The 14,096-nt window shown below is 39.8% G+C and overlaps 1 protein-coding gene across 8 annotated transcripts in view; it reads right to left on the bottom strand.

Annotated features, from left to right (window-relative positions):
- Positions 1-465: 465 nt before the first annotated feature.
- MBD5 (methyl-CpG binding domain protein 5) overlaps positions 466-14,096 on the bottom strand; it is a 253,117-nt gene continuing 239,486 nt past the window's right edge. For all 8 annotated transcript variants that reach the window (XM_075933345.2, XM_075933340.2, XM_006135680.5 and 5 more), the window contains 2 exons: positions 4,731-4,806; positions 466-2,623 (listed from right to left, as the gene is read on the bottom strand). In XM_075933345.2, coding sequence (XP_075789460.2) covers positions 2,552-2,623; positions 4,731-4,806 — 148 coding nt within the window. In that variant the 3' untranslated portion in view covers positions 466-2,551. The remainder of the gene's footprint in view (positions 2,624-4,730; positions 4,807-14,096) is intronic.

Below are 14,096 nucleotides of genomic sequence, written 5' to 3'. Positions count from 1 at the left end.
CAAAATTCAAGTATGAGTGACCAGTTTTTTAATTGTAAAGTAGGTGCAACATTTTTTAAAATGTTACAACACTGCATGACCTGTAATGCTCACAATATTTACATTAACTGCTTACATGAAACCATAAAAACTCTAAAAGAGAAAAAAAAATCTGTATGGACTGAAACAAACTACGCCTAGCACCCACATCAATGCCATTATTAACCAATGAAATCAAGTGCACAAAAATACTTTACATAGTCTACTAATGTAAAGTATACATTGGTGAGAAAGTACAAACCTAATTAGTTAAACTGCCAAAAGAAGGGTTGGTCAATACAAACTCAGTGTTAAGACCGAAAAGAAAAAGGTAAAAAAACCCAAACTAAATATAAACATACACACACGCGCGCACACACACACACACACGCATGTATTTATGAATAAAAACATCTATGTAGACAAAACAGCAGAAAAGCAGGCTGATACGAAAAATGGACAACATTAACTCTTTAAACATAACAAACACATCAACTTGTAACAAAAAGTGTTAACTAAACTACACAAAAGATCACTTCACATGAGTTTGCATGTAGGACCATGGCAGGCTGTCCCGCCATTACACAAAAGACAAATGAACCTACCCAGTGGAAGGATGGGTTCCTGCCTCCAGGCCACTGTAGCTTAGTGTAGCTAATTGCATTCCATAAGGTCGGGGTGGGGGAAAAGAATAAGAGCTGTCTATGAAACATGAAAAAGCAGGTTAACCCAGTTGTAGTGCTATGTGCTGTGGAACAAGAAAACTGAGTTTGGAAATGTCCTCAGGTCTCTTTATCCTCTGGGCCAATGGATCTCAATCATGTCACACAGATAATTGAGTTTGGGTTTTGGAGAAAGTCAGTGGGGAAAGGAATAGTTATTCACTGTACAAGTGCCAAACAGGGATTATCAATAGAGTGGCAATGTTATCAGCGTCAGAAGATGCTGATTACTAACAGTCTTAACTAGAGGATGCAGATTTGCCGCTATAGAGAAAAAGGAATTTCAGGTTAAAGACGTGGTGGTTCCCAGATGAAGAAGTCCATCTTACGGACTCCATCTTGGAAAAAGGCAAGGAGAAATGAGAATTTACTTTGAGAAGAAGGGTGTACTACCACCACCATCAATGAAAAAAATGATGTTGTGCTACACTTATTAACTTTTTTTGTTACTTTTATAATGGCTGACAGCTTTAGGCTTGTATATCTGTAGTGTATTACTTCCTTTCTACATATGTTTCACATTTTCACTTAACATAAATAATTTGGTTAATAGATTTAACCTGCATATTTCAGCCACGTTAATATATATAAGAATCTGTTAATGGTATAAATAATTCTTTTTAAATAAAATAAATCTGATATGTTACATAATACTGATAAAATTACTGTTGCTAATAGTTTTGTTAGCCACCTTTAACTTTCAGTTTAGTAATACTGTATGAGGGATACTAGAATTATTGTTTAGGAATGCTGTTGAGCATGCTCTTTTATTCCACTGAAAGATCAAATTGTAATCAACATTAACACTCATATTTTTAAAATAGGGCCATTCCCCCATATATGTAAACAGTATGTTTAATCAGGTTAAAAACCCCAGGTTAACAAATACAGGGTTTGGGGGAATTCAAAGTCAATGGCGGTATAAATTGCTTAGTTTAGAAGGTGGCTATTAAACTTCAACTACAGAAATGGCTAACTAAAATATTTCATCTAAACTTTTTTTAAAATAAAATCTACAGCACTCTACTTTAAAACTTAACTAAATAAAATGCAACCAGTGGTTGCAGCTTTTGAATTCTTAATTAGACCTGTGATCCCACATCCCTTTAGGAATCTGCAAGTTTGCACTCTCCTACAGAGACCTGAATGGAGTACAGTACTTCCAGGCAAGGTTCATTCGAAACAGACAATATAAATGAACACTCAGTGGTGTGAAGTGTATGCCATAATTAAGGTATTACATAATCATGCCTTTTCTCTGCTGTTAAATACAAAAACAGCATCTTTTACATTATCATATAAAAGCATTTAGGCTGTATTTTTTATTTATCACTTTACACTGGTAGTCTCTTGTATGTGTACTCAATAGAAACCAAAGAATTTTGTACACTATTTTTTTGTACAATAAAAGATAAAGTGTGCATTAGGTACGCTTGTACATGACAATATTGTACAATATTTACATTTCAGATATCACCATGAAATTCTGTATTAGCTATATACACAATGAAAATTCATCAGAAACATTTGGACTATTTTTATAATCACAATTTTAGTATTATAGAAAAAATTCAGTAATCATCTGACATTTTTAAGTGTAATCTTTCAAGGAATCTGATTGGTTTATCCAGCATTAACTATCCCACATGATCACCAAAAATATTGTACCACTATTTTGCTTAGCACCCTTTGATGGTATCTATCTGTCCTTGATATAAATATTGATATAATATCTATATCGATACCTACATACTGATTTATGTGCATGTTCAATTTGATAAGTACTGGATCAGAAACAAAGACATTCAATGTTATCTAGAGATCTTCCTCCTCTTGGGTTTTGGAGGCTTCACCTGTCTGTCTCCCTGTGGGATTTGGTGTACCTAGAAAATAAATAAATGGAAAGTTTAGCACAGAAATTAGAGAACCTGCTAGTGATCAATAAACTATAGTATTGCTTGAAAAGTTATTATGCTCTCCAAGTGATACAGCTTGTAATTTTCAGATTAAAACCAGAATTAGAAGTAAATTCAAGAACATTAATTTCAGGAGAAAAATACTACTTCCATCACTGTACAAAGAACTGAAACACAAAACAATAACAACAGCAGAGCAAACAGAACTCTGTGGGCCCCTGGACAGTATGGGGAGGTCCCCCAGCTTCACGTTCCCAGAAGGGTTCGGGCCAAGGCCTGCCAGCCCTCAGCGCTGACTGGAGTGCAGTGCACTCCTTTCAGCCTTTAGCACTGCTTGGAGTGCACGGCCCAGCAACTTAAAGGGTCCGGGGCTCTGGCCATCACTGCATCTACATGACACCCTTACCTCAAAATAAGCTACGCAATTTGCACTATGTGAATTGTGTAGCTTATTTTGAGGTAATTTCAAAATAGCTTATTTCGAAATGTGGTGCTATCTAACAGAGTCAAATTTCAAAATAAAGCGATATTCCAAAACGTCCCTTAACCCTTGTGAAACGAGGCTTACAGGGACATTGGAATAGTGAGCCCGTTATATTTCGAAATAACAAGCATGCTCAAAAGATGTGAAAGAGCTATTTCGGGATACTTTCAGTATCCCAAAATGGCTCTGCAATGTAGACAGAGCCCCAGAGACCAGAATTTAAGGAATAAACCATTTTCAGCCAACTATTTTCATCCATTATCATAAATTTCAGGTTGATCTGTAGATTATTTATCAAGTGAAAATGTTTTTAATCATCAATTATTTTCCATTCAAAAGCTGGGAGGAAAGATCATGATCATATAAAACCATTAAAAACATTTTTAACACTGCTACAAGAGATGGAATGCAAAACAATGTACGGCTGTTTTACATGGAATACCACCACCATCTGTTGGTAGAATTGAGGCTGTGTATTTTGGAAAAAAAGCAATCAGTAGGTTACAGATAACTATTAATCAAAAATTACAAATCCTTGAATCATATGAAAAAAATGTCCTTATGTCACCATCAAATTCTTCAATTCAGCTAGAATTTCATCTTACAGATGTTATTGCTAGTATCAGTTATAGTCTATGTCAATCATATTATATATTTAAAATTTACTATAGATGAAAACCCATAATTCTCTATTAATAAAGCTAATAATCAAAAGGTTCAGTTTCATCAACAATTCAAAGCAGACAGCAAGAGATATAGACAGTATTCCAGATAGTACTAAAACCATGTCTAAGGTGCAAATCTCGCAAAGATTTCTGCATATGCTTATTTTCACACACCATAAATAGTCCCATTTAAATCTTTTTGGTTGTGTAAAGTTAAATATGTACATGAGTCTTTGCAGGGTTGAGGTTTATAATATCAGGGGAAAAATTAATTTTATTTTAATAGTTAAAACCATTAATACTTATAAAAATACTAATTAGAAGTTTTGAGTATTTTTAATGTATTGTAATGGTTTTTAATAATTTGCATGACTTCTGTGATAACAAGAGTATAACAAAATTCCAAATACATTTTAAAAGTGTATTAACATTATTAGAAATTTATTTTGTCTGTATGCCACAAAGTAAAAGTGAAAACAAAAAGTAAAACAAGCATAGTTAGGTTTTGAGTTTATTCATCTTAATTTGCTTCTTATATTTTCTATTTTGTTTTAGATGAAGATTATTCATTGTAGTGTTACAGTCATAAGATTTTTTAATGCTGTTGCAAACTTGGACAAGATGGGTCTGATTCTTGGATTCCTTACTCAGGCAAAACGCCAGGGGTAGTCGTGGGAGTACAGGGTCTGTTCAAAATATAGGTAGATCTCACACATAAAAGATAAGTATCCAATAGTTACTCTGGGTGGAGAGGAATAATGCAGAGTAATCACAATCTAACTGAAATTATACATCTTTTTCAATGTTATTATTTAAAAACTTAATAATACAAAAAGAGTTTGCTTGAAAATGCCATAAAATGGAAAAACCCATTTCATAAATGTATGAAAATAAATACTATATAACTAAAAACAAAGGAACTTACATTCCCAGACATTTTGTCCAGTTCACTCATGGCCTCGTGTATAGCAGCTTCTAAATGGTTATTTAGCTTTCCGCTTCTAGAATGAAAAAAAATTACTGTCCATGATTGTTTACAATGGAAATACCCCATTTTCAAAAACTGCTGATAATCAAAATACAGTACATACAAAAACAGATCACATTCAACTTACTTAATTCACTACACAGATCTCCCATTGGCAGCCAAGGAACCATTTGTGCAAATCACAAAAGCACACCTATTCATGTGTTCACTTTTAAAATAAGTGTTAGCACTTTGTTTTATTAATTTAATATGTAAAGATAAGACTTTTATAAATTAAACAGGAAATCTCCACAGGAGAAAACGTATTTATATACAGAATACAAAAGTACATTATATCATCACTATATCGATTTTCTGCTTCTAAATGGAAAGTGTAGCATTTTGAACTATTTGAATTAGCTACCAATTAAAATTTGTTTTTTTGTTTTAGTTTTGTTAGGAGAGCAATAGGTAGTACAGAAGATATTCTCTTTCATGAACTTGACCCTGAGCAGTTATTATGCATGCCAAAGGACTGACATTCCCTTCAGATTAAGGTTTTTCCGAGCTACTTCAAAGAGAATATCTGACTAACCCTTAATGCTGGCCTGCCTCCCACACTGCATTTACTCTAGCTGGAGGCTATTAGTACTTCATAAGAGGGCTGCTGAAAAAATAATACAGGCTTGTCATTTCCACCTGGAGAATGACACTGTTCTGCTAAGTTTCTATCTTTCTCCAAATACCTGCAGCTCAAGCCTGCAGTCTCTCTACCTTTATTTAGCAGTAGTAGAGAAGTCAATTGTCCCTCTGAATTGTGACAGTCACATACACTGCTGCCTGCACTGCGTATCTTAATTCACTTCCACAATATGCTCACTGATTCAGTTTGTGCGCATTATACTTATTAAAAGCAGTTTTCCATTTTAAACACCACAATCAGCATTCTGGGTCATATTTATGTGGCTTGGTGACTGGCACTCCTGGAAGTATCTAATTATCAAAAAGTACTTCAAAAAAGTGTAAGGAGGGTCTGAATCAATGCTTCCATTACAGCCAGCTGGAATGGGAAAGGAATTCTGGGTGTGGTATGTATGTCCACTAAATTTGCTTAGACCTACTAGGTATTCAACAGTTATGTAAATACAGTTCAGGCTGGAATGGGAAAGAAATCCTGGGTATGGTTATGTAAATTCACTTCATTCAGCTTCCTTAGGCCTGTTTGATAATCAACTATTATTTAGAAGGTGTATTGCTCATTGTAACCTACTTGGCTGTTGTGGGGTTACAAACTGTGTGAAGAGTAAATGCAGGAATTGTAAGATATGACCACCAATGCTTGCAGTTTTTGTGGGAATGCACAATGCAGAAAAGCCAGACTGTTTTAAACTCAGTTAGAAGGAGAGACCCTGTCAGCGTAAACAGATTTGGATAGACACATACTGCCTCTTTCAGAGCCCTATAGATTAAGTTGCCTGAACTGTCAGACTGGTCCAACCTGTTTTTCTCCACTGTTTCAATGACAGAGTTAAAGAAAAGTAATAGACATGTAGCCGTGTTAGTCTGGTGTAGCTGAAGCAAAATTCAGGACTATGTAGCACTTTAAAGACTAACAAGATGGTTTATTAGATGATGAGCTTTCGTGGGCCAGACCCACTTCCTCAGATCAAATAGTGGAAGAAAATAGTCACAACCATATATACCAAAGGATACAATTAAAAAAAATGAACACATATGAAAAGGACAAATCACATTTCAGAACAGAAGAGGGATACATAGTCTCCTATAGACAACCACGTAACCTCAAGATGATTCTTACCAACAACCACAGGACATACCACACTAATACCAACCCTGGTACCTTCCCTTGCAACAAACCCCGTTGCGAGCTTTGTCCACATATTCACTCTGCTGATACCATTATTGGACCTAACCAAGTGAGTTATAAGATGAAGAACACATATTCCTGCGCATCCAGAAATATAATTTATGCTATCATGTGCTGAAAGTGTTTGTCTGCTATGTATATTGGACAAGCATCTCAGACACTTCGCCAAAGGATGAATGCCCACAAAACAGATATCAAACAGGATCACAAAGAAAAAACAATTTCTTGCCATTTCAACCAGAAAGGACACTGTCTCAACGACTTAACTACCTGCATTCTGCTACAAAGACCTTTTACATCTGCACTTGAAAGGGAATCCTCTGAACTGTCATTCGTGCTAAAATTCGACACTCTCCGGGGGGATTGAACAAAGAGCCCAACTACCTTACCCATTACAAAGATAGCTTCTCCAATTATCACCTCTAATACCATTAGCTCACAGACATCTACCTTTCCCCACCTCTAATATCATTAACTCACAGACACTTACCTTCCTTCCCCCTGCCCCCTGTATCCCCCTTCTGTTCTGAAATGTGATTTGTCCTTTTCATATGTGTTCATTTTTTTTAATTGTATCCTTTGGTATATATGGTTGTGACTATTTTCTTCCACTATTTGATCTGAGGAAGTGGGTCTGGCCCACGAAAGCTCATCATCTAATAAACCATCTTGTTAGTCTTTAAAGTGCTACATAGTCCTGAATTTTGCTAGAGTTAAAGAAAGACTCCATTAGGAGTCTCTTTTGTATGTAAATGTACTCCAGTGGATGCTGGAATCTCTTGTGGTTGGACTGTGCTTTGGGCTAGGAGCTGAAATCAGAGAGCTGAAATCACTAGGTTTGGTCCAGAGCCAAATCCACTATAAGCCAGTGGCTGGTGACAGTGATTGTCTGATGGAGAAGCGTGAGGAGTAGCCAGCAGATTGGTTGCAGCAAGGGGCAATGGAGCAGTGCCCAAGAACAATGAGTAGGTGGATGGCGAGTGATCAGCAGAGTGAGTGAAATGCCTTCTACCTCCCTCCCCCCCCCAAACTCAGGAGGGGAGGTGAACTCTGCAGATGCAACTCTGAACTCTGGTCTGCCCTGACCAAGGGCAATGACTGAGTGAGGTATAGAGAAGGGTTAGGCATGTGTAGGGGACAACTACATTGCTGGACTTGAGAGCGAAAGAGGAAAAGGACATTGCCCAACCTACTTGAGTTGGGACATTTAACTGTGGTTTTTCCAAACTAATGCTACGTTACTTCCTGCCCCTTTTTCTACAAAGCTGGCTAGAAGGTCGGGCCCAGCGGGTAGTTTCCAGCTTAGTCCCCCTGACCGCAGTGGGTGTCATTTTCACTGAACCTGTTTTGACATGTCCGTAGAGATTTGTGAGGACAGGGTTTTCGGACCCGAGCCTGCGGACATGAGCCTCCAGGGAATGATCCAAAGCACATGACACGACCCGAACCGGGTTGCGGGGCGGATGTGACCCATGGGCGTGCCTTCCCACCCAGGCACACGACCGGAACCAGAGGGGTACTCCATTGTGGTAAAAGCTGTATGCCAAAGGGAGCCCACATAGCTGTGACCCTGGAAATCTTTTCCCACCTGGGGTTGAGGCAAAATCAACCCTTGCCCCCACGCAAGTAATAGCATTTGTGGGAGCAAGGCTGAATGCATGACAGGGCTGGTATCCTTGCTGAGTGCCACGTTTGTGGCTATGAGAAACATCATTCTAAAGCTCCAGGCCGCAACTTTGACCATCGCAAGAAACAGCATGAGGCTGTGGGGTCACATGGTGGCTTGCACTTATGTGATGCAACACGCCATGCTGCACCTATGCCTGCTGCAGGCCTGGCTGGCAAGGGTCTACAGGCCAGCTCATACTCACATCGACATGGTGGTGACTAGGGTTCCCTGAAAGGTTTGCGCCTGCGTGGCCATGCACCAGAAATTTGAGGTCCACTCACCTCCTCAGAAGAGCTGCACAGTGGCTAATCAGCTGTTCCGGGGTGGAGCCATGTGGCAGGCAGCTGCCCCACCCTCCTGCCACGGGCAGCAAGGCAGCCACCATGCGGCCATGGCCCTAGCTTTCGGCCTTCTCCAAAGCTGGAGCTGCAAGTTGCATGGTGGGCGGCTCCTGGTTGTTTTGGTGGCCCTGGCTGTCACAGCTGATGCCCTGTGATAGGCAGTTTACGGATGCTCTGGCAGCCCTGGTTGGGGCTGGAGCTCCATGGTGAGTGGCCCACAACTTCTCCGGCAGCCCCAGCTGGAACCCCATGTCGGGTGACCTATGGTTGCTAAGGTGGCCCTGGCTGGGGCCAGAAGTGGAGCTCTGTGGTGGGCAGCCACGACTGCTCCGGCCGGGGGCAAAGGGTGCTGGACAGGATGGCAGCACAGTGCCAGGTGCCCCGGTCCAGGTGGGGATGGGCTGAGCCCTGTTGCTACATCAGGAGTGGCCTTCTCCCCTCATGCTGGGGCCGACTTACTCCCGCCCAATGGGCTCCCCCACAGGCTGGACTGGAACAGAGCATCCCCAGGCAAGTCCTAGCTAGGCAGCAACTGCCCACTCATGGGACTGGTTCGAGGGAAGGTCCCAGGGGCAATCCCATAGGGGGCGAGCCGATTGAGGGGGCGTGGGGTGGCGAGGCAGAGGGATTTGGTCCCCTCAGGCAGGGCACTACCTGGCCAGGCTGAAGGCTCCAGACAGCCTAGACAGGGTTGCTCTGGTCTGGCTGCAGTTCTGCACTGAGCTGCAAGGGGACCAGGTCACATCCCACGGCCTGGCAGTTGGCGAGCCTCATTCTTTATAGTGTTAAAAATCCATCCTCCAGCCAGGGATAGGGCTGCCTAAAGCCACATGTGAATTGACAGACTTGGGTCTGCTGTTTTTCTTATGATGAGAAAAATTCCACTAGGGTCTCCTAATTTACTTCTTCAAAGGATGCTCTTATTAGTCTGAGCCCTTCATCGTTTATGTTTGTAAACAGAGTGCAGATGGAGAACTGAGTGTTATTTAATTTAGATTTTAATAGTGAATAATCATTGAAAATATGTTCCTAGTATAAACTCCTCCATTTTGATTGTGATTTTGTAATAACTTTTGAGTTTACATTTTTGTTTTTCTATAGCAGCAATTTATTCCTCAAGATCATTTGATTTAAAGGCTGACTAACATTCTGGACTGGTGTCAACATTTACTTCACTTTCCTTTGATATGACAATAAGGTGCCCTGTGTGAATTTATTTTGATTCTCCGGGCAGCACTTTACTGCTTTTTCACATGCCACCACTTGTGTATATTCACTAAAGGCCACGTTGAAAGCACCTAGATGCTTTTAAAAATCCCACTCGTTACCTAAATAGCTTTAAAAATCTGGCCTAAGGATAGTATGCTATCTTCTATGGAAGCCTTTGCAAAGACAAGTTTCTATTATTATTTTACTAAGCATAAATACACAGCCAAGACAGACAATCACAAGAATTAAAAGGTAACGTGTTATGCATCCTAAATTCATGAAGTTAATATGTTTTAGGTGGTTCTTGCTTTTTTTCCTGAGTCTCTAGGGTGCACTAGTTAGTAGCTACATGCATGTACTGTGTCCTTTCCCAAAGAATCCATATACAAGAATATTTCTATAGTATTAATTATCGTTTTGGACTTCTAGTAACACGCCCCCACCCACTAACTGAAAATGTGTTACTGATTCTTGCTTGTGTAAGTAATTCCTCATCCTGCAAATGTTGAAACACATACTTTATTACTTCATTTGTTGCATCCATCTTTTTTCCTTTTAATTTTATATCCCATTGTATGCTACATATTTTTATGGTTCATTTCAGTGATGATCTTTATGCCAATAAGTTTACATTTTTGTGCTGCCAAAATCAAAGACATTTTTAAAATGAATTATTCCATCACTCTTTTGCACTGTGGAGAAGGGAGCATAACAATTCCCTTACCTACTTTGCTTTTTGGTGAAAATACAGTGTCCTGTCTCCACAACGTTTTTACTATGGGATAGCAAATGCATGTTAGTTGCTCTGCAGTAAAAACACACATTTTCATAGCACTGGGGATGCACCACTGGTGGGTACCACAGTGGCACACATCAGAATAAGTACATGTGACCTCACTGTCGGTGTACAAGACAAAACTCATTCTGCTCATGGATGGAAAATCTTAGAGCGAACAGCGGTGGTGACTGCCTCATCAGAGGTCCTGTCCTCCAACACCAGATGCCAAATAAAAAGATCCCCAAGTGGATTTTTATCTATGATTTCAAGAAGCCATTCTCTTTTTGGGGAATGAGAGGCTGATTCATGAGTTTTGAATGCTTGAGTTTGGCAATACAGTACAGGCAGTCCCCGGGTTACATGGATCCGACTTACATCGGATCCCTTCTTACAAACGGGGTGAGGCAACCCCGCGCTAGCTGCTTCCCCCCAGCAGACCAGGGAGACGCGAAGCTAGCGCCCCCCCCCCCCCCAGCAGACCAGGGAGACGCGGAGCGGCTTTTCTCAGCAGACACCTCAGCTTGAGAATAAAGGACTGAGGGAAGTGAGGTGTGGGAGAATAAAACTGAGCTCTGGAGAAATGTTTGGCTAGTGTTTCCCCTACAATATGTACCAGTTCCGACTTACATACAAATTCAACTTAAGAACAAACCTACAGTCCCTATCTTATACGTAACCCGGGGACTGCCTGTACATGCAAGTTGACTGGGCTCCTGGACAAAGGGGGAGACACTGGATCCTACAAAAGACATGAAACTGAGTCCTCACCCTGACACCCCCATGTCCTTGCACTGATGGGTTTGGCTAGGGAAGCATTGACAAATCGGCCCTTTGAGGGAATGGAAGCTTATGTAAGACATTAGAAGCCATTTAGGTTTCTAATGCCTTATCATTATGCCAAATCATTGCTCACCAGGAAGGCCTTAGTGCAGGAATCCCAGTTCTTGACTCCTGGGATCCTAGGCATTCGGGCATACTCCTCACTCCTTCAAGTGGTGAGGGGAGTGCCCTCCATGCCCTGAACTTATCCCAAATTAGCTAAAACTTAAAAATGATCTAAAACTATAATGAACTAGTAAAGACAATTTACAGGTAAGATGTTGAAGACGACATGAAGGGTTCCACCTCAAATCATGAACAGTAGAAAGGAACAAGAACTGCAGTTGTTCTGCACAGCCCCTCATGCCCTAGAATAGGACATGGAGATTCAAAGGCAGCAGCAGTGGCTAGAGCCATGGGCTCTTCAAATCTCTGCCAGAGTTCCACAGCAGCACTAAGGAGTGGGGAGGGGGCATGCTGTGCTCTAGGCAGTACTGAGAGCAGCCCGTGGGCCAGTGGGGTGGGCTCTGGGCAGTGCTGAGGGCTGGCTGCCCTTGGCGCCGCCCCTGCTAGGATTGTGGAGTTCCTCCCCCTGCCCAAGGGCCCATGGAGGCTGTCGGTTCCCTGATCATATTCGTGCATGGTGTGGCATGGAAGAAAGCACTGAGGCGTTTCTATAAGAAGCTGAGGAATGAGCGGGAAAGGGTTAAAACATAGGCCAAATAGAAGGGATGAATGGTGGTGCACAATGAGGCAATTAAAATAAATAAGGAAGAACAGAGTTACACAAAAATGTGAAGGTGGTGACTGAATGACAAGTAACCCTTTATATCTCTTGAATTATTGAAGGTAGTTAATGCTTTAATCGAAGAACTACGTGTGCTAACAGATACAAGTAAACTCATGGTAGTTCAGAAAGGTGAGGCCCAATAGTAAACAATAGCTCTAGCAGTGTTAGCAGGTTAGGCCATGGGTCTGGGAACTTTAAAAAGTTATTAAGAACTTGTCAAAATGGATTCACTATAAATTTTCTATATTTAATTTATATGCTATACATGAAATAAAACAATCTAACGTTTTATTAGCCACACCAAAGTCAACCTACTTGATTAGCATGCCAATGCATTTGATAATCATAGTAAAACATTATGAAAATTTCTCTAATTATGCTATTGTGTGCTTTTTATGGCTATGGTAGCTAACACATCAGGATAATAAAGAGCAATATTACAGTAAGATTTATAACGTGTACATCTGACAATTGGGTGGGTTTTAAAACAAACCAAACCAAACCATACCGCTTACAATTTAGCCTAACCATTGAAATCACTGGTGAAACTAATGAAGTCTTTTGAAAGTTCTGCTTTTAAACTGAAGGAAATTTATCTCTCTCTTTTTTTTTTAAACATTCAGATAAAAGCACTGGGAGAACTAGAAGCAATTTTACATGAAGAGGTAGAGCAATGAATTATTGGAGGTGTAAAGAAAGATGCAGGGCCAAAAGAAAGCAAAGTATTTATATTTATAGTTCAATTTTGAAACTGAGTGTGGGTATACAAATATTAATTTAATGTGATGCAGTTTTGCCTTTGGAAATATAACTTATAACTGAGGTTTATAATGAATGTTAGTAAACCAACAAAAGACTGTAATACTATGAAGTGGTTATTCACATGAATAGTCCCTCTGATGTCAGATAAATAAGGATTTGCAGGCTCATGTGCTATTACTATTGCCTTGTTATTTATTACAGAAATATATACCATATTTCAAGTTCCTTACATCTCAATATATCATAAAATAGTTGTAGTCAACAATAAGCACATTTATGCGTTTTACTAAATTCCTTCTATTAATTCACATAATACCATTTCTTCAGGTGGCTTAGGTCAAACAGTGGACGCACAGCCAAACAAAACACTTCCTAACATTTATGATGTTTATATTTTTAAAATTCCAGAGTCAATTTTTATTTGCAGTTTATTACAAATATTACTGGACATATTTATCCTCTCTGATTTTACTGTGGTTAAACAATTTATTTATTAATTTGACCTTAACAGTAAGTTATAAGAACTTTTTTTAATATAACTCACTTTGGATTTATGCTTATATAAGAAATTAACAAAATAACTGCCTTGATAGGACTACAACTAGAGAATCATAGAATCATAGGACTGGAAGGGACCTCGAGAGGTCATCGAGTCCAGCCCCCCGCCCTCAAGGCAGGACCAAGCTCCGTCTATCTAACCCGTTCTTAAATATCTCCAGAGAGGGAGATTCCACCACCTCCCTTGGCAATTTATTCCAATTTGACCACCCTGACAGTTAGGAATTTTTTCCTAATGTCCAATCTAAACCTCCCTTGCTGCACTTTAAGCCCATTACTCCTTGTCCTGTCCTCAGAAACCAAGAGGAACAAATTTTCTCCTTCCTCCTTGTGACACCCTTTTAGATATTTGAAAACTGCTATCATGTCCCCCCTTAATCTTCTTTTTTCCAAACTAAACAAGCCCAGTTCATGAAGCCTGGCTTCATAGGTCATGTTCTCTAGACCTTTAATCATTCTTGTCGCTCTTCTCTGTACCCTTTCCAATTTCTCCACATCTTTCTTGAAATG

The sequence above is a fragment of the Pelodiscus sinensis genome, chromosome 7 (assembly GCF_052426305.1).
Source record: "Pelodiscus sinensis isolate ZL-2025 chromosome 7, ASM5242630v1, whole genome shotgun sequence".
Classification (NCBI taxonomy): Eukaryota; Metazoa; Chordata; order Testudines; family Trionychidae; genus Pelodiscus; species Pelodiscus sinensis.
Note: the sequence above shows the minus strand (reverse complement) of the source record. Positions and strands in the feature narration are given on the sequence as shown.